The 20,967-nt window shown below is 40.1% G+C and overlaps 1 protein-coding gene across 1 annotated transcript in view; it reads left to right on the forward strand.

Annotated features, from left to right (window-relative positions):
* TMTC1 (transmembrane O-mannosyltransferase targeting cadherins 1) overlaps window positions 1–20,967 on the forward strand; it is a 245,692-nt gene that overhangs the window by 102,741 nt on the left and 121,984 nt on the right. Inside the window, exons 6-7 of the mRNA XM_058558571.1 lie at window positions 12,671–12,752; window positions 15,606–15,709. Coding sequence (XP_058414554.1) covers window positions 12,671–12,752; window positions 15,606–15,709 — 186 coding nt within the window. The remainder of the gene's footprint in view (window positions 1–12,670; window positions 12,753–15,605; window positions 15,710–20,967) is intronic.

Genomic DNA, 20,967 nt, shown 5'->3' on the forward strand with positions numbered 1-20,967 from the left:
TCAAATTGGGCCCTGGTGTCAGTGCAGTTTGTAAAGGTAGGTTAAGACCTGTGTGATTAGGGTTTTTAAAAATTCAGTTTGATGAATTAAATGCCCACTGTGCAAAACAGCTGTGCTGAATCTGGAAGGAAAACTCAGCTGAGCTAAGACAGAAACAAATGCTAGTCTTCAGTTGAACATTAAGCTTCTTTGCACATGGTTTGGTGCCTGGAAATATAGCAACACTGTGATAATATGTCAGGGAGACAATGAAATTGGCTGCAAAGAAAATGGAAACATTAGATTAAACAAGTTGCTGTGAAAGTCGTTAGGACAATGAAGCTGTCTAGTGGGTATTAAACAGTAATGGAAGGGCTGCTGCTGGCCAATAGCAGATACTTATGTGAAGTAGAAAAGGTGTGGGCATGTGGCACTGTGGGTGCATGATGCGTGAGTCAGGCCACCTTTTGCTCTCTTGGATGAGTTAGGAAAGGGCCTCCCTTCCTCAGGGCAGATGCGGTCAGCGCCAGGGCACACTAGTTGTTGCATGGAGCGTGGGCTAGATTTCAGCCCTCACAGGTCACCTCAATTCTGCCTCCTCCATCGGCTCCCTTGTGCAGGTCATGCCTGCACAACACATTTGAGTATCTGACTTCTGTATCCGAGCTGAATTAAAGGAGTCCAGTGAACAAGAAGAATGTTCAAAGCCAAATTAAAGCATTGTCTTCTAGGAAAGTATTTTGTTCTCTTTCCCTTCTCCTTCCAGCAATGAGAGAGCTTATAGAAATTGAAAGAGATAAAGTCCTTTTTCTATCATATCCTAGCTGAATTCCTTTACTCAGTTATTCCTTTTTTTTTTTTTGGTGGCCATGAAGATAAGCCATAGTGTTTAGTATTTTCAGCTGAGTTGTGCTTACTATTCTGATAATGGCTACTTTGGGTGCCTTTATGTGCTGGGCACTGTTTTGAGCCACTCACACACCTTATCTCACTGAAATCCTTTCAGCAACCTTGTCAGGTAGAAATGATGATGACCATTTTACGACTGAGGCACCTGAGACCCCAGGGAGGTTAAAGAGCTTACCTAGTCTCCCAGTTTGTAACTGAATGAGCCAGGATTCCGTATGACTCCATGGCCTGTGGTTGTTTCACCACACCCAGGGCACCCCCTATAATATCAAAGGTGCCATCTTTTGTGAGTTTAGCATAAGGACCCTTAGAGATCCCTCTGACAACTGAGGTAGCATATAGAGATAATATCATATAACATTATTTTCTGAATGTTTACTTTGAAAAATGTAAGTAAAATATAAATAAATATAATTCAATATTTGAATATATATATGGAAAATATTACTGGGACTGAAATTTCTAGTTTCTTTGACAACTTTCCTACTTAAGGCTTTTAATATTATGTTTTAAAATGAGACTCTTAGGTCTAGAAGGAAATTAGGAGAAAGTTTTAAAAATTATATAACCAAAATGAAGCATGCATTTGAAAAAAATTGTGTAGAACTAATTATTATGGATTCCTAACTTCTGTAATACGGATAGAGATTTTACACAAACATTAAAACCCTGACAATTATCTGAATAATGATTGTTTCTGTGTTGTGTGTACTTGTGCTAAGAGCCACTGTGATTCTTATTTCTACTCTGAAGTCTTAGTTATAATTTTCTCCTCAGAAGCTTTCAATGTGTGTGAGCATTGGAATTCAAAAATAAAACCAAATTGCTTAGATTTGAAGCCTTACAAATTTCACCTTTTTAAAAAACATAGCATATTTCTCCTCAATGTAAAAAATGGAGTGCAAGTGAAATAAAACTTGAATCCCCTCAAAGTAAGATTCTTGTAGGAAAAGTGAATTTTAAAGGTGTTTGCCAAGATTGTGCTGGATGGACTGGTCCCCACTTTCTAGCCCTGCAGCTCTGACCTTAAATATAAAGGACGTTAGGGGTCAGGGCTGGGGAAAGGGGCTATTCTCTGGATGAGTTTGTTAGGACCAAGAGAAGGCTTTTCTTCCCCTGGACTGACAGTGCTTACCTCCCTGTGAATGGTGTTGTGCTTTCATAGACCGCCGACGCTGCTGCAGGCCTTTGACCACAGCACGGCCAGTGCTGCAGGGAGGCCATCTATTTCAGGAGGAGCGTGGTCTGCAGGAAGCCCAGGCTGCCATATGTCCTCCTTGGCCTCTGCGTGAACTCAGTGCACGAAACCATGTGTGATTGAGAGCTTCTGGATTTACTGTCATTATGAGAGTTGCTTCAGAGCATGTGCATGAGGGTGGAGGGAGAGCCCTAGACGGAAAGCTGGATTGGAGAAAGTGGCTTTGTGAAGGTTTAAGTGAGACTTCCTCTTCTCCTTCCCGTAAATCTCAGCTCTCTGGATCTGTAGCACAGATCTCAGCCTAAGTTGCTCACCCAGTTACAAGCATGAAAGTGGGTTAGAGAGAGACCCAGCTGGGCCAACCTGGCCTGCCTTCTACATGGATGCAACAAATGGAGGAGAGACCAAGAAAGGGTACTGACTTGTAGCAGAAGATGACCCCTCTCACCGGCAGTGGTGGCCCCATCTGTGTCCTGGGTGCTGACGGTAAGGTTTGAAACTCCTAGGGAGCAGTTCAGAGATGGGACAAATCCTGCTCCAGGTACCTAGAGAGCCCTACTAACAAGGGTGACGCCAGGTAAGGACTGGGGTTGGCTTAGGGGAAAGGGAGCTGCAGAGTGAGATCACTTGGCCCACATGTGGCCGAGCAAAAGAGAGATGGAATCAACATCGATCACATTTAGAGATATTCTACTGCTGTTCAAGCTGTCAGGGTTTTGAAGCTTCAGCTTATCCTTTTTTCAGATTTTAGATATGTGATTTTGCAACACTGTGAAGAGTTCACTGAATACGGGAGTAGGGGCTGCGCATGCTGGGTTTGCAGGAAGCCCTCATTGTCCAGGGCGGGCTCTGCTCACTCCAGTCCCTCTGCTGCTGCCTGGGCACCTCTCCTCTTGGCCCCTCTTGCCTTCCTCTGCTCTCCCATCTTCTCTGTCCTCCAGGCCCAGGTCAAGTCTCACCTCTTCCCTGCAGCTTCCCTTCCTTTTCCAGCCATGCTGATTTCTTCCTTCTCTGAGCTCTGTTAGTCCTTTATCATATGCACCCCTCCTGGGGGCGGTGCAGAAAGTACGGAAAGGCCGTGTGGTGTAGTGTGGACAGTGGGGGCTCGGGAACCGGATGTATAGGTTCAAGTCACAGTCTGCTAAGTATGGCTTTGTGATCCTGGGAAAATTCATTGATTTCTTAGTGCATCAGTTTCCCCATCTATAAAATGAGGATAGAAATAGCACCTGCTTCATAGGTGTGTGTGTATTTAAAGAGTTAATACATGTACTTTGGCCGGTTTTTGGCCCACAGTGTGCACTCATTTACACACTGTGTAAATGTTAGCTGTTATTAAGTATTAAATGTATGCTTTTATTCCTTTCATATATTGCTTCTAGGACCTAAGTGCTCAATATTTTGCTTGTTAAATTGGATATGGCTTTTGGAATAGCTTATCGTTTTTCATAGTGATGAAGTTGTAGCAGCCTTTTTGTTAATTTCCTGAATGGATCAGGTATATACTGGGATCCTGAATAATTATCCTTTTAAACATGTGTTATTGATGTATTTGTATTTCCAAGAGTAGTGTTTGAAATTCAGACATCCTCTTGGGAAGGTAAAGACAGAGATTTAGTTGACAGTGATGTGAGAGGTAGCAGAGCATTGGTGGTTAAGGGCACAGGCTAGATTTATGTTCCGACTCCCCTCACTTACTACCTGTGGGACCTTGGGACAAGTTACTTGACCATTAATGCCTCAGTTTCTCCATTTGTAAAATGAAGATATTAATAGTGCGCATCTTATAGGAATGTGATTAGGATAGGATGTAGGATTTTGTGCACGTAAGAACCGTGCCTGGGGCACAGCAGGCATTCACTAAATGGTAGCTATTATTATTGTTGTTTTTAACAGAAAATGTTTCCTCAGTTTTCCAGCACAGATCCAACATCAAATACTCTTTTTCACTAGCTTAACTGTACGTGAATTTATCAACCCATATATCCCAATAAGAGGTTCATAAAATATGATTATAGTATCATTGGCTCTTTTTAATTTTTTTCTTAGTGAAAAATTTACTTGTGTACCTGCACAACCGTGTTTTGCAAGTACCAGTGATTTCATTTGCATGGATTCCTTAGAGTCTCTGGTGTGCAGTAAGTTTGGGCAGACGGAAATAAGGGAAACCCCACAGCGAATGCTGTCTTACAGCATGGTCAGAGGGGAGACCACATGGTGCGGTTAAAAGACGTGGAACCAGCCGTCGGAAGACTCAATTCTGGTTTGGGATCCGCTGCTCACTAGGTCTGGATCTGTAATATGGAGCTAGTGCTCTCTTTTCTACCAACTTCATATGGATCTTTCAAGGATTAATGTTAGAATAGATTGAAAAGGCCTTTGACATAGAAAATGCCATACCAATACATAGTGTGCATCTTCTTGTAATGGGTTCTTATTTTGGCAAATTAAATATTCTGGTTAGTAGAAAGTTTTTATATATACCAAATTAATGACCAATTAACATAAAATTAAAGTACCTTAAGAAAAGACTTAACACCTAAATCATACTCCTGAATAAGTGGAACAACACGTGCTTTTCTCTCTTATCCTTTCAATAAGGTCTCTCCACCTACTTGGACTAGAACCTCTCATCTCTTTCTGAATCTGATACCTCAGAAACTTGCAGAATAACCGCTGTCTACCATTTTTTGAGTGGGCACAGTGCTGACGCCACTCTGCTGGAAATTGGATTGGGTTGTCTCTGCGTAAAAGCCCTGCATTGGCTGCTCATCAAAATAAAGTCCAAACTCCATAATGAGATGTGAAGGCCCATGGTGCAGGTGCCCCTGCCTGCCTCTCCAGCCTCCCTGCTCACCACTCTGCCAGTATTAGATCCTGCAGCTAGAGTGAACCTCTTTCACTTCCTCCTGCTCACCTTCTCTCCATCCTAGGCCTCTGTATATGCGTCTTATTCCTTCTCTCCTCACCTAATTCACTTCTCATTTTCCTCAGGGGTCAGCTCCATTGTCACTCTTGGGGGCTGCTTGTCTCCCCACTCTCTGTCTCTGCTTGCCGCTCCTCTCTGTAGGGCTGGCTGGTTGGTCATCTCACAGTGCAGTGACACCCTCTCAGCTCTGCTCACACTCTCCTTCTGGCCATCTTTTCTCACTGAGAATTTCTGAATCAGCCCCCTGACGTGGAGCTTGCGTTCCAACCTGGAGCTTGCGTTCCAACTTGCGGCAACCACTACATACATTAACCTTTACGAGGGTACTTCTTAAAAGACCCTTCAAGAATTGTGTGCTGCCTCAGCTCATTTATTTGTGTGAAAAAACCTTATTAAAGGTTTTATTGTAGACCTGTACCACCTGATGAAGATATCGAAGATGAATTTTGTCATTTTTAATTAAATACAGGTCGTTATGTTGTTAATGTGCAGAAATGCCATTTAATAAATAATCTATGTTGAAAGTGTGATGAATAAACCAGCTCCATTTTACTTTTATGCTGTATAGAGTAGTGAATGCTTTGGATCTGGACTTGGGTCTCACCTCTGCTGCTTGCCACTGAGATCCTGAGTAAGTACCTCCTTGAGCTTGATTTACAAGATAGGGACAAGTATGGCCTCACAGGGCTGGTGTGAGGATTAAATGAAATAAAGAAGGTAAAGTGCTTAGCGTAGTGACTGGTGCATGTTGAATACATTTAGTATCTCCTATTATTAATGATTTGAAATTTCCCTGGGACTGTTAGTGACAGACAATGGGTAACATCACCAAAACTGAATTTTTGCCATTACGTGTGGAAGGAATAAAAACTGGGGCTTCTGACTAAATTCGTTGTAGAAGGAATATAAATTAGACCCTGTGACTAAATTAATAAAGCCTAAACTAATTGACCTTTGACACTGAAGGACCGTGACCTTTTGCAAATCAGTTAACCTTTCTGGGCTTCGTTGTTTTTTCCTCACCTGTAAAACTACCTGAGCTGTTTTGATCCCTTCCAGTTCTAACTTTGGTTTTCAGAATGGCTAAGAGAACTGAAATTATATTCCCCTCTGCCTTTATATCCACAATTCTATGTGTGATAATCTAAGTAAATATTTCTTTGTAAGTAACATGCTAACTTAAGAGTTTAAAATTTCAGGAAGAAAATTTTACCACAGCCACAGAATGGGGTATTGGAGGTAAATATGGGTTTCTGAGTAGATAGAACTGAGAAATGCATCATCGTCTTCTTCATGTAGTTAGCCCCTTCCCTTCACAATCTTCATTTGAATATCAAAGGAGACAGCAAAGGTTGTTCTGCTCCCCTGTAGAATGCCTTTGGTTATTAAGACTTAGAGGAAGCACTTAATGGGTTCAAGGAAAGTGCATTAAAAAGAGAACCCAAAGACACTTAAATTTCTTTTGTTGTTTTTGTTAAGCTTTTGATATTTTCTAATGTAAGCTGTGTCTTTACTTCTTTGGTCAACTGAGAAATCTTTTTTCTTGTGTTTCAAAGAGAAGCAGGATCTCTGAATTCTTATTCTGAAAAGCTCTGAATTCAAATTTTTCTTTTTTTTTTTTGGTCATAGTATGTGCTTTATTAATCTCCTTTATTACCTTGAAAGAGCAGGAGAAATTAAATTAGTATGACTGGTGTTCTAGAAGGAATTTCATGTATAGCTTTTTTTTTTTAAGGAAGATTGACTCTGAGCTTACATCTGTGGCCAATCTTCCTCTTTTTTCTCCCCAAAGCCCCAGTACATAGTTGTATATCCTAGTTGTAGGTCCTTCTAGTTCTTCTATGTGGGACACCGCCTCAGCATGGCTTGATGAATGGTGATTAGGTCCGCGCCCAGGATCCAAACTGGTGGACCCCGGGCCACCGAAGCGGAATGTGAGAACCCAACCACTGTGCCACCAGGCTGGCCCCCAAATATAGCTTTTTATAATTTATTGGTATAATGTTAAATAGTAACAACTCATTGTAGCTGAAATGTTTGCCACTGGAACTGATATTAACACAAAAATTATCAGGTTTTTATAGATTCTGAGAGGGGCTGGAAAATATATTGTCTTCATTAAACCACCAGGATTTAAGGTAAGAGAAGTAGTACCATCCAAGTGGTTTTCCTCCTCCACCTTGCTGTCTACATCCCAAACTATGAAACTTGTTATTTTGTACCCAAATCTAGCACTGGAGAGTAAGGAAAACACAGAAAAAGAAAAGGGATTGAGCAAAAGCAGATAAATATTTTTAACATTCTATTTGAGTCCATAAGCATTTATTAGTCATCTTGTTGTATGTATCAATTATCTGTCAACATAGTGAGAGTGGGGAAAATTTCTCCCCTTCCTGTGTTGATTCTTATGGCTGGTCAAATAATTAAAATGATATAAGGCAGGTTAAGAGGAGAAAATCAAATTTAATACATGTGCATAGGGAATTCACATAAGCATGAAAAATTCCAAAGACAATCAGGTAAAATGAGATAGACATGTTATCCTAAACTAGAGAGAAGAAGGTAGAGGTCTGGGACTTCAAAGGGAGGGAAGACAATTCACAGGAAGATGAAAACAGTTAATGCTTAGTAAATAAATGTTTGCTGGGCCATGCCAAGGTGATGGGCGATAGAGGGGACTTTGATCAAATAGTCCTTGCTGGGTTCCTCCCTGTCTACCACACCTAGTTCATGTTATTTTATAGTTATCTATGGTGATAGCTTCTTTCTTAAAGAGGTCCTCTATCTAAATTCTTTTTAGGCAATTTGGGGAAGGTAGAAGGTTCTCTCTGAGTCTTTTGGGCCTTGATTGTTTTTAGCTTGAAATAATCTGCGTGCCAGAATGGCACATCTTGGGGCAACTCATTCTGAACCCCTACAACACAATAATTCTGTGTAACAAAGTTCAGTGATTTAAAATAATAAGCATTCATTTAGCTCTCAAGATTATGGATGGGTGACTTAGAGTGGCTGGTTGTCCTGGTGTCAGCTATGACCTCTTAATAGGATTTGAGGACTGAGTAGCTATGGAGAGTGAGCTTCAGGAAGAAGTCACATTTAGCTCTGAATATTTGAACATGATCAACTGAGAAGGTAAATGTTAATAGAAAATTTGAGTTCAGGAAACTTGGGGTGTGGGGGAGCACAGGTTAGGAAATTTACTTTAGATAATTTTGATCTTTTGCTTTTGTTTGCCTAAAATCAGAAATTGTTAAAAATGCAGAATTTGATAATGTTAAATACTTCAAACTTATGTTAAAATATTTTTTTCTAAATGCGACTGCAAATTATGAAGAGTCTACTTGTAGGGGAGCAGAATTTGTCACCCCAAAATGTGTCTCTTTGGTGGGAGGATTATTTTAGGCTGATTATTTTTAAGAAAAAAAAAGACTCTGAAAGAGCTTTTTTACCTCTGCCTTAACTGCCTAAAAGAATTTAGATAAAGGGCCTGTTCCAGCAAGAAGAGCTGTCACCAGAGATATCTACAAAGAATATGAGCTGGATGTGTAGACTGGGGGAATCTTAGCAAGGCCTGTTTAATCAAAGTCCTCTCTGTGTCCGATTGTCTCTGCATAGCATGGCAAACATTTGTTTACCAAACATTTGCTCTTCTTGTCTTCTTGTGAATTGTCTTCTTCCCATTTGAACTCCCAGACCCCTACCCCTCTTCTCCTTAGCTCAAGATGACATGTAAACCTCAATTGCCTGACTGTCAGGGGACCTCATATCTTCAGGGTTTCTATACATATGTAATTAAATTCAATTTTCTCCTGTCAATCTGTCTCATGTCAATTTAATTCTTAGACCAGCCAGAAGAACTTAGAAAGGGAGTGGAAAAATTTCTTCTTCTCTAACATACTCAAAGTGAGGATCAACTAATATTTGCTTCCCTCTAATCTGGTGTTCCTTTTCTTGAAATTTCAGTAAGTTTCTGTATGTTTTTATTCAGTCATCGTTTATGATGTCATCATTTGCTGAGAACATCCAAGGATCACAATATTTTAGACCTGAAAGGGCCCCGAAACCATTTAGTCCAACTTTCAATGATAAAGGAAGAAAATGAAGCATCTGTAGACTTGTTCCAAGCCATGTACCAAATGAGTTGAAGGACAAGAACAGAATCCTGGACCTTGCTTCCTATTCTAGTGGTTTCCTCGTGGTTTGGTTTTGTTGTTGGCATGTTCTCTGGCTTTGCAGGGAAAACAGTGGAGAATTTGACTGAAGCTGAAAATTATCAGTGATGGTATTTGCATAGTACCATGTGTTTTTAAGGCACTTTTGCCTTAAAACCACCTCAAGACAAAGTTGACATGGGGAAAGCCATGTTGTAGAAAAGAAACCCTACTGTAACTTTGAATGACCTCTGACTAGCTAACCCAGCTGGATATGCACCCTCTAGGAGATCTAACTGCTCTGTAGATTTTACGATCTCTGCTTGTGCACGTACCTCCCAGCTGTGATAAGATGATAACTTTGTTCTTTTGAGTTCCTTAGGTATGTGATGACCCCCCAACAGAGAATCTATGCTAATAGCCATCATCAATGAAGATTGAAAGATGTGGTTTGGTGACTCCCAGTGTGTAACACCCGAGGGTCAATATTCCTAACCCTCTCCCCTATAACCCACCGGCCTATATAACTGCTCTAAGATTTTGTGCCCCTTAGGATGGTTTTTTTCAGACATTGCTTGGTCATCTTCCCTCTTGCTAGCAAGCTATAATAAAAAAAGTCCTTTTCTCCTACCACCTTGCCTCTTGACTATTGGCATGTCTTGCGGCAGGCAGAAGGTTGGGCAGTAACACTTTCAGCCACTTTAGCTTGTGATTGAAGTGAGTAGCTAAGAGAATCTAAACAGTTCAGTATTTCTTCTAGTTTTTTGGTCTCCTCTTCTATTAAGAAGGAATTATAATGTTCTTCCTTAAGGAATTGTAAATTGTAAAGGAATTACTACATATAAATCACTTAGATTTGTGTCTGGCATATTAATTGTTTGCTATTTTTATTATTGTTGTTGTTATTTGTTATTGTTCGGTTCTGCTTCACAGACCATACATCATAGACTAATGGAGAAAATTCCATCTGTACAATTTTGTTCTAGGACGGGGAGGTGAAAGGGATACAGAGAATCCAGCCGTTGGCGAGCTCCCTGTATGAGCTTAGGAATCTCAGCCTCGGACCAAGTGTTTACCAAAAAAGAGGGCCATGTCATTTTGGCTTATTTTCTCATTTAGTTTGGTCAACAATTAAGAAATAGAAATCTTGAAAGAGGTCACTTTTTTCAACCATTGCTCTCTGTATCGTTCTAGGTTTTCATTGCTTTGGGATGCTGTATTTTAAGAGTAAAATTATTTGGTACCTAAAGGAGCTTAACTTCTTGAGGAAATGGAGTTTCTCATGGAGGGAGAATTTCTAAACAAGTGGACACTTTATAAATATAACTCACTGAAATAACCATCATAGTGAGCTTTCAGTGGAACAAAATATGAATTTACCTAAGTTGCACATTGAAAAAAATCCTAAGCCTTGTGGTAGTTTATTGTTTTGTAGAAATGAAACCACTTTTGATTTTTCCACTGTGTTAAAATAAACCAGCAACAGAGGAAACCTGAGAAATGAAGCTTCCAAAAGCAGACCGACCCAAGAAGTACTTTGTCATCCAGATGTATTGTAACATCCAGTACCTTTTCCTTCCCATGCTCTCATTCCCTTCCCGCTGCCGTTTATCTTACATCCTATAAAAGAATAGCAGAAATATCCAGGGTTGGTCTTTGTTGAGTTATCCTGAAAATGGTCGTCATAGTAAATAGAGGAGGAGCTGAGAGAAGATGCTTTCACTTTTTTGGAATCAAAGACCCAGTTGACACTGAAAATCAAAGCCAAGGACCTTGGCCTCAGAGAAGTACACAGATGCAAACATACACAAAATCTTGTGTACAGTTTCAGCTTAAGGTGGACTCCCTTAAGCCTATTTTGGGACATTAGTGACGCACCTGTGTTATGAGAGCTGACAGTATCCTGGCCATCCTCCAAGGTAGTGCTTGGGGATGGATCCAGTCCAGAGCTTGCTAAAAGCTGACTCTAGTGTTTTTTGGGCTCAGCTCATTTTCTCCGCTTATTAAGTGCTTGAAATGTCAGATCTGCGGCTGTTTATGAACCAGGAAGTGGAAATGGGGAGCAAGAAGGAAGAGACCTGCCTCTGAGTGACACTGTTGCCTCCTTATGTTATCATTTGGACACATTTAACTGTTACAAAGCAGAGGAACCACATATATTTTGTAAGCAGTCCTCAAGGTGGACATTTCTTTGTGATACTGACCCATTCAGGTTTTACAAAGGGTCTCTCTCCTGTAGAATATTCCCATTGTGTAAAGAGACCTCATTCAAATGCATATTTTAAGAGATTCTGGGGAGAAATCCTTTGAGGAGAAATTAGATTAAAAAGAGTACAAGAAAAAAAATGAAAAAGGGTAGAGGACATAAGGATGAGGTGGGAAATGCTTACCAGATTATGGGATTTGATTTGACGTTTTTCCTCCACTCTGTACTTTAAAAAATAGAAATTTGCGTGTAGGTAAAAACGACTTGCTTTAGGTTTTTGCTTGGGGTTTGTTAATAGCTTCCTCTTGCTTCCCTTTCATTGTTGCTATTAAAGCCAGCCAATCACGTGTCTTATATGTGGATATATGGAGCTCCCACTTTGTACAAGTAAGTGAGCCTTGGTAGATGCAGGGTCCACACAACTTCCTGCCCCTCTAGAAGTTGACATCCTTGTAACCTAGTTTGGTTCCAAAGGCCATAGGCAGGTAAGAAAATTACCCATTGCATATGGGTGAGCTCTGATTCCACCACTGATGCTTACTAATTTTGTTACTTTGGATAAATTTATCAACCTCACGCTACCTTGACATTTTCTTTTTTCAGGGGAAAAACATTTGTGAGATATTTTTTGGGTTGAAGACTTAGTAGCTCTCTAACTAAATTAAGTAGGTAAATAAACTCATTTTGATTAAGATCATCCCTGTGACCAGTGTAACCATATAGTTGCCTGGGTTAGTTGGGATTAGATGGGATAGCAATGTTTATAGTGAACAGTGCTAGGTCCTGTTCTGTATATTATCTCATTTATTCTTTACAACTTTCCTGTGAAGTAGATACTATTATCCCGTTTCTTTTTTTTTTTGGTGAGGAAGATTGGCCCTGAGCTAACATCTGTGCCTGTCTTCCTCCATTTTGTATGTGGGACGCCACCACACCGTGGCTTGATGAGTGGTGTGTAGGTCCATGCCAGGGATCGCACCCAGGATATGAACCCACAAAACCTGGACCCCCGAAGCAGAGCACATGAACTTATCCACTATGCCACCAGGCTAGCCCCCCACTCTTTTAAGTGAGAAAAACAGATGTGCAAAGAGGTTAAGAAATTTGCCCAAGGTCTCCCAGACAGTAAGCAGCAGAGCTGAGGGATTAAAACCCAGGTGGTGTGGCTCCTGAAGCCATGCTCTTTGCTATGATCCTTTCCAGCCTTTCTTCAAGCTACAGCATATTCACATTGAAAGGAGAACATTGTGTCTGGGGGACTCTGACACTTATTTGAGATTTTTTTTTTCCTGTTTCAGGTATCTGACAGCGAGCAGCAATAGAAATTTCCTGCTTACCATGAGACCATTCTTAAAAAGGGCCATTTTGGTCATAAGTTATGTAAGTATGTATACGCTTTTGAAATATCCAATAAGGAATATTTCACTTGATCCTGGCTCAGGGACATGATCCAGGTTATTTAATAGAATCAGCAGTAGATTTTAACAACATGATTTTAGGATCAGAGTGTACATGCCATAAATGTTACAAAGCATTGGAAGGTATGTATGAAAGCACTCTAGGGATTTGTGAACTCAGTGACACAGATGGTGTGAACTATAGAATTTTTGAGTCCCTTTCAAGGTGCTGATGCTGAGTTGTCTCAGCAGCACAAACCTGGCTGTATCAGTTATGTATTGTTGCATAACAAACGACCCCAAAATGTAGTGGCTTAAAAGAATAACCACCATATATCTGCCCCAAATGCTTTAGTTTGGGCAGCGTCCAGCTGGATGGTTCTGCTCATCATGATTTTTGGCTGGGGTTACTCAAGCAGGTTCACGCAGCTGTCTGCTGGGCTAGGTCATCTCTCTGTGATGTCTCATCCTTGTGGGTCCCTCCATGTAACCTCTCTCTCTAGCCATACAGTCAGGACTTCTTTACAACATGGCAGCTAGATTCTGAAAGAATAAACCAAAAGTTGCAGGACTTCTCAAGGGTTAGGCCCAGAAATGACACAGTGTACCTTCTACCACATTCTGTTGGTTGATGCAAGTCACAAGACCAAAACAGATTTAAGGGATGGGCAATTGACTCCATTTATTGATAGGAAGACAGAATGCACATGCAAAGAGGGTGAGAATTCTTGGTGGCCATCTTTGGTGACTGTCATATTATTCATCCTCTTACGTTGTTGGATGTTTCTATTCAAGAAGATTAAGAGACGAGTCTCTTATGCCGTTGCTGTTTCTCATAAATTCCCTGTCCAAATTTATGGTAAGTTTTGGTAGAAACTTATGAAAATGTCTTTGAATTGTAATGTTAAGAATCAATGTGATTTTTTTTCTTAACACTAAAACATGTTTATGGAAGAAGACGAATATGCAAAAACTGAATGAGATGGAGAGTCTTGACTGGACAGTTTCGGCAAAATATTTCTCTGAAGAATTCCCCAGGATCTTTGCATAGAATTGGGATGATTCAACACTTGTTTCAGAAGTGATTAATTTTCTTAGAATTGTTTGGGAATGCAATTTGACATTATTGCTGTAATGGAAAGTTGTCAAATATCAGTCCTTGTGTTCTTTTTAAAATTTATTCTCAAAACCCTTTCTACTAGTTATCTTCCTATTCTTTTTGTTTGTTTCAATTATCACAGTGGTTTTCCTCTTCATAGTATTGTTGGGGAGGAAAAATTTTTCCTCCTTCCCTTCTAGGTTCGTTGGCTGGTCTAATACTTAAATTGACGTAAGACAGATTAACAGGAGAAAATAAAATTTATTTACTTACATACGGGAGCCCCACAAAGACATGAGACTTGAAGGCAGTCAGGTCATTGTGGCTTATGTACTATCCTGAGCTAAGGAGAAGCAGTTAGGGGTCTGGGGCTTCAAAGGGGAGGAAGACAATTCACAGGAAGATGAGAAGAGCAAATGTTTGGTAAACAAATGTTTTCCATGCCATGCAGATAAGTCTTTCTGATATGAAAAGTGGTCTCTGGTAATAGCTCTCTTCCTGGGATAGGGCCCCTATCTAAATTCTTTTAGGCAGTTAAGGGAGAGGTAAAAATCTCCTCGTGAGTCTACTGGGTCTTAATTGCCTTTAGCTCAGAGCGATCCACATGCCAAAGTGGTGTATTTTGGGGTGGCATATTCTGCCCCTCTCGATAGTTTAAGGAATTTGGTAGTTTAGGATACTTTTTCTGTTACTTTTATGGTTGACATTTTCCATTATAATATCTTTAAGAATTTAAATTCAGTTTGAGCAGGACATAGTGTGAGCATTAATTAAGATAGTTTTTAATTGCTGCCTAGGCATTATTTACTGCTGATATGCCTTTGTCTGTCACACTACATTCATTTTAGGTTTTTGGATTTGCAGTCACTTATATAAAAGGCATTCATGACATAAGTCAGTGATATTCATGGAATAAAAAATCTAGCCTTAACTACCGCCAAAATTAATCCTTTAGCTTTTATTCAAGCAAAGATTTCCCTGTGATTTAACAGAAACAATGTAATTGGTCTTATTCAAATAAGAATTACATCTAAAAGGCCTGTGTGGGTGGACTCTCCTATAAACAGAACTCATCCCCGTGGAAGTCTCTCTGGCCTCTGGTTTTCTTACCCACCTTTGCAACAAGATAGCATTCAGTGATAAAATTCCATTGGGTGACACAAAAGATGTTCCCTGGTGTTGTTGAAATAACCCTTCATGAGGGTTCTACTTCAGGGCATTCAAGGGTTGGAACATTTCCAAATGTGTTCATTTAAGACAGAGCAGTATTATCTATCATATTTTAAATTAACTTTCATGGAGCTGTGTGAATGGAAATTGGGCATTAGAGACCAATGACGTGGGTTCAAGTCCTGGATCCTGCAATTACTAGCTGTGGGATTCTGGGTGAATTCCCTTTGATCTCAGCTTCCTCATCTGCCTCTAGGGTTGTGAGGCCTCAGGTGAGGTGGAAAGCCTTTAGCACGGTGGATAACAGCCAGCAAGTGCTTGATGCTGACAGCTGTTACTAAGAATGTGCTTACCTTGCCCTCGTCACCTTCGTTGTCTACTCTTCTCCCTACTCAGCTATTTCCATCTTTCGTATGCATGTTGAATGTTAGGATTTTATAGAAGTGATCACTAGAAAAAATGTTTGAAAAGAAAATATTTATAAAGCATCTGAAAGTATCCTCCTGAAAGGTGGGGCTTAACCCCAACAAGAGATGGTTTTCTTACCAAATCTTCTTTTCTCTGAAGGTGATTGTTGTGCTGTACTTTCGTCTGTGGATAATGGGAGGATCTATGCCCCTCTTTTCAGAGCAGGATAATCCAGCTTCATTTTCGCCTTACTTTCTTACAAGGTCAGTAGAAATAAACTGTTTTAACTTTACTTAGTATTTATTAGATTGTTTTAAGTAATCTTAAGTAATGTGTTGGTTTTGCATTTTAAGGAAGGAAGGGTTGTGTTCTATTCAGAGTGTGGGGAGAAAAGAAACTACTATTCATACATTTGGAATTCTTTTCAACAAATGGTGCTCTTTTGTCAGTATTATTGCTGCTGTTCTGATGTTGGTATATATTTGTTTATTTACAAACATTTTATTGAGCACTTATCATCAATAATAAATATGTATTGAGTGGTCCATATGACAGATGTCACAGAACAATGCACGGAGAGGTGTATATAGAGGTTGATTGGACATCATAACTATTTGTAAGATTGAAATCAGGGGCCAGCCTGGTGGCGTAGTGGGTGAGTTCATGCGCTCTGCTTCGGCAGCCCGGGGTTCGCAGGTTCGGATCCCGGGTACGGACCTACACACTGCTCATCAAGCCATGCTGTGGTGGCATCCCACAAACAAACAAACAAACAAAAAAAAATAGAGGAAGATTGGCACGGGGACAGTCTTCCTCACAAAAAAAAAAAAAAAAATCAGTGGGGAGTTTGACAGTGGCAAATAGAAATGCACAACAATTTTTGCCAAGCTGCAGCTAATTATATCTTACCATTTGTCCTTAAGAGATTCAGAGATACTGGATCAAGAAGCGATGTTGATCAATGGATCTGGTTCATTGAGAGGGGTTTTAATTCCTTATCTATTCAATCTGCTGTCATGTACTGCTGTGCCTTTCAGATGTAATTATATTTAACAATTTTCATAACTTTTCTTCAGGATATATTGTTGCTATAATGTTTCAATATTAAGATGCACTTTTCTTAAATTTTCAGTTTTAGATACTTTTTAACGTCTAATGTTATTTTCATAATAGTAACCTTCACTTTTTTGTGTGTGCAAAGACATGATGAATGTTAAATTAAACCTCGACTTATGACACATTTATGTTTTGGCTTCCTTGTATCTCTTAGGGACAAGAGATTGTTAGATTTGGTTTTTATGCCAGACAGTGTCTTTGCTTTATTTCACTCATTTACCTTATATGTTTTAATTGATAAATTTCTACTTTCTTTGCCTTATATGTTCCTCTTTATTGTTCCTAGTCTTTTCTTCCTTTTTAAGACTGTTTCCCATTCAAAAAGGGTACTTTCCAATTTGATTAACCTAGTTGTATAATATTATGTCACAATTGTTTTCATTACTTACAACATATATTTGTATTAAAAAAATCTTGAATATACCTTCAGAAATCATGTAGTATCCAGCCTCTAGTGTCAGCCTATCCTTTTGAGGTAGTCTAGAGCCTTATAAATTGTTATGTCTTACATTTTTCAAAATATTGTTTCGTTAATCCTTTATTTAAGCTTAACATCTCTAACCCAGCTTTTTGTTAGTGTTGCAATCGAGTTGTCCTTTTTAGGTATCTCTGCCTTTCAAAATCTCCAGGGCTCCTTGTCTAGATATTTTTGGTTCATTGATAAATTGTTTCAGGTTCTATAGCTCCTTAAATAGCTACTTTCTGCCTTTAGGAGAAAACCAACTTTGCCAGATCCTCTTCTTGCTTAATGACTTTATTTCCTTTAGCTTTGGATTGGTTCCCCTCCAAGCTTTCTTGTCTCCTGAGCTTGAGCGTTCATTCTTATCTTTATAGTTAAATGCAGCCTGTTCCCTGAGCTTACCAGTCTCCAAAAGCCAAGATGCACAGTCAGAAGAGACTGACGAGAAGAACACACTGTTCTCAACTCACCAACCAATTACTTCACTCAGATCTTCTGTTGTAGGAAACAGGTGCCTGCCCCAAAGTCCTTGGTGTCAGGACAAAGGTCTTTGGTCTCTGACTCACTGCCCTCCTACCTCTACTATCTTACCTGGGTGTTAGGTTGCATTTTTATCACCTGTTGTTGGCCAAAAAAAATTCTTTGGTGGAACCTATGGCAAAATTAGGACCTTGGGCCAGTCATTTGCCAGGTTCCGGATTTCACTTCTAAGGTGAAGTATGTAACTTTGTCGGAGGGGTCTGATACACATTTCATCCAGAACTTTCTCTTGACCAGCATGTTCCCCCAGGCCCAATTGTCCCAGCCAAATAACCTAGTAATCATGACTGACTACTACCTTTCTTTCATTCCTCCCCTCTAAGCAGTCACCCAGTCCTGTACCTTTGATCCTATTGTGTCTAGAATTTGTTTGCTTATCTCCATCAGCTCTGCTACCATCTTCCTTAAGGCTCTCATGTCTCTCACCTGCATCCCTGAAATAGCCTCCTAACTTGTCTCCCTCCTGACAGTAGGCTCTCCTCACATCCACCCTCCACACTGTTTCCAAATGATATTTCTCATTGGCCAAGTATTTAAAAGGTTGGTGGTTTCTTGTACCCTTTAGGATAAAGAGTAAGCGATTTGGCCATAGCTGTTCTCTTCAGGCTCGTCTCTTGACACCTCCCTGCCTTCCCCCCTAACCTTAGACATTAACCACCCTAACCCGCTTTGGTCCCCTAAATGCACCACTGCCTTTTTACCTGAGAGCCTTTTCACATGCTGCTTTCCAGTCATATAATGCTTTCCTTGATTCTTTAGCCATTGCTGCTTCTAGAAGATCTTGCCAGAACCTTCTTACTTCCAATCTTGACCGTATATTTTGGTTCTGTCTTATTACCTTTTATTGTTATGGACTATTTGCTACTTTTTCTTTCCCATTTAGATGTAGGTTTTTCAAGAGCAGAGACCATATGTTATATTCCTTTGTATCTCCAGCAGGTTGTATACTGCCGAGCCCAGGGCAGAGGTATAATAATTGTTTATTGTATGATGGATGAATGGATGATTAGATCTACTCTCATTATGTCTGCTGCATCTATGGACATGACAGCTACATTTACCTTTCTGCCTCTAAAGACCACCTCAAACTACTACCTCTGGATCTGTCCTTGCTTTGCTTTCTGTCATTAAGACATTTTCAAGTGGACATGCCTTTGTATACTCTAGTATGGAGAATATGTTACTCATCGTAAGCCATCTTGGAATAATTCTGCTTTGTCATGAAAATGACCCTCGGAAGGCAATAACATGTTTAAAGATGCATGTGATTATGGAACCCCAATATCATGTTGAGTCTTCTTCTTTAAGATTTAAAGAAAATTGGTTCAAATCTTTTCCCACATGCTGGGGTGTCCATAGCCCTCCCCAGGATTTTTATGCTTCCCTAGAACCTCATATTGTCATGAGCATCTCCCATTTCATTTTCCTGCTAAAGTCTCCATTTCACCCCTGTTTTACCATACAGGGTCGTTCTCATTTCCTTTTCTTATGCCAACCAAGATACAGAGCATAGATCTTTCATGTTAATACCTCCTAAAATACCTCCCATATAAGGCATTTATGTATAAGAGATTTTACCAAAATCTTTGGACAAAGGAGGAGAACTAATTGCAGAACCATGCCACAAATCATTTACGTTAGACATCACCATACTACAAAATCCTTCAGCTCCCCTTCCCCTGGGGATGCCTCACTGGCTGACTTTTTTCAGCAGGCCTCTGGTCTCAGTTATTTGCTTAGCCCTACCTCTTGCCCACTATTCCATCTCTGTCCTTCCTCTCTTCAAATTTCTGATAATTTCTTATACAACCCTAGATTATCAGGCCATCTCAGACTAAAATCATCTCTAAAACCATGTATACTGATGTAATAGCAAGCTCTGAAATAGAAATGGCTTAACCCGAGAAGGTTTAATTTTTGTTCACAGGAAGGTGGCTGTGGATCCTGCCACTCTCTAGGGAAGCTGTCTTCCTGGTGGTGACCTTGAGTTCTAAGCTGCTTGCATTTTATAGTCCTGCCGTCTGGGAATGGCTAAGTCAGTGTAGCAGAGGAAGAGAAAGCTGGAGGGGCCCATACTTCTTACGCTGAAACTTTCAAATACATAGTACAGAAGGGGAGAGAATAGTATAATGAACTCCCGTATTTGTTCCCATCACCCAATTTCAACATTTATCAACTGTGTTCAATCTTGTTTCATCCATACCCCCACCCACTTCCAACCCTTCTCCATTTTCCCCCACCACCACTAAACTATTTTGAGATCAGTCCCAGATATAATGTCAATTCAATTATCATCATTTCATTATGTAATATCTCTAAAAGATAAATGTCTTACTTTGTTCAGTCTGCTCTAAGAAAATACCACAGACTGGGTGGCTTATAAACAACAGAAGTTTATTTTTCACAGTTCTGGAGACTGGAAGTCCCAATCAGGGTGCTGGCATGGTCATGTTGTGGTGAGGGCCCTCTTCCTGGTTCATAGCCAGCACCTTCTCGCTGTGTCCTTATGGCAGAAGGGGTAAGGGAACTCTGTGGGGTCTTTTTGATAAGTCCATTCAAGAGAACTCCACCCTCATGACCTAATCACCTCCCAAAGGCCCCGCCTCGTTATACCTTCACATTAGGGGTTAGGTTTCAATGTATGAATTTGGGTGGGGTGGGGGGGCACAAACAATGAGACCATGGCAATAAGGATGTCTTTTAAAAAATATAATCTCCATATCTTCATGATACCCTAAAAAAACTGCTAAAGATTCCTTTATATCATCAAGTGTTCATTTAACCACACACCTTACAAATGTTGTTTCAGCTTCAAGAGATCCACAGCACCTCTGCCCAGACCTGTTGGCTGGAAGTAATCACATGCCCCAGCCGACTACAAGGGGGCTGAGAAATGGAGTCTCCTGTGTACCTGGGAGGAGGAGAATTAAACAGACTTGATGAATATATAACTTTGTGTATGACACAGCCTATGATGGTGTTTTCTTTAAAAAAAAAAAAAAAGAAAGAATAATAGCAACAAAAAACTAAAAGATAGTTTTCTCCTTGAGAGAAATTCCATGTCTAGCTTTTTTAATAACATGCTCTCCCCCTACCCCATATTCATATATCAGTAAAGATTCTCAAGCATGTTTCATGAACCACTAAACAGAACACCTCAGAATCTTGGGGCCCTCGCAGATCCCCATCCATTCTGTTTACCTACAACGTCTATTTTCCAGTCTAAGCCCTACCCATTCATGAAGGCTCAGATACGTACTAGCTCTTTTTGAAAGGTTTCCCTGATATAAAACTTATAGTGACTGCTCCCCGCTTACAGCCTATACACTTAGTTATTTCCACCAGAGTGTAAAGTGCTTCAAGATTGCTCTTTCCTTAACATGTCGCCAAGACCTGGTCACTGAA

This window comes from Diceros bicornis, chromosome 17 (assembly GCF_020826845.1).
Source record: "Diceros bicornis minor isolate mBicDic1 chromosome 17, mDicBic1.mat.cur, whole genome shotgun sequence".
Taxonomy (NCBI): Eukaryota; Metazoa; Chordata; class Mammalia; order Perissodactyla; family Rhinocerotidae; genus Diceros; species Diceros bicornis.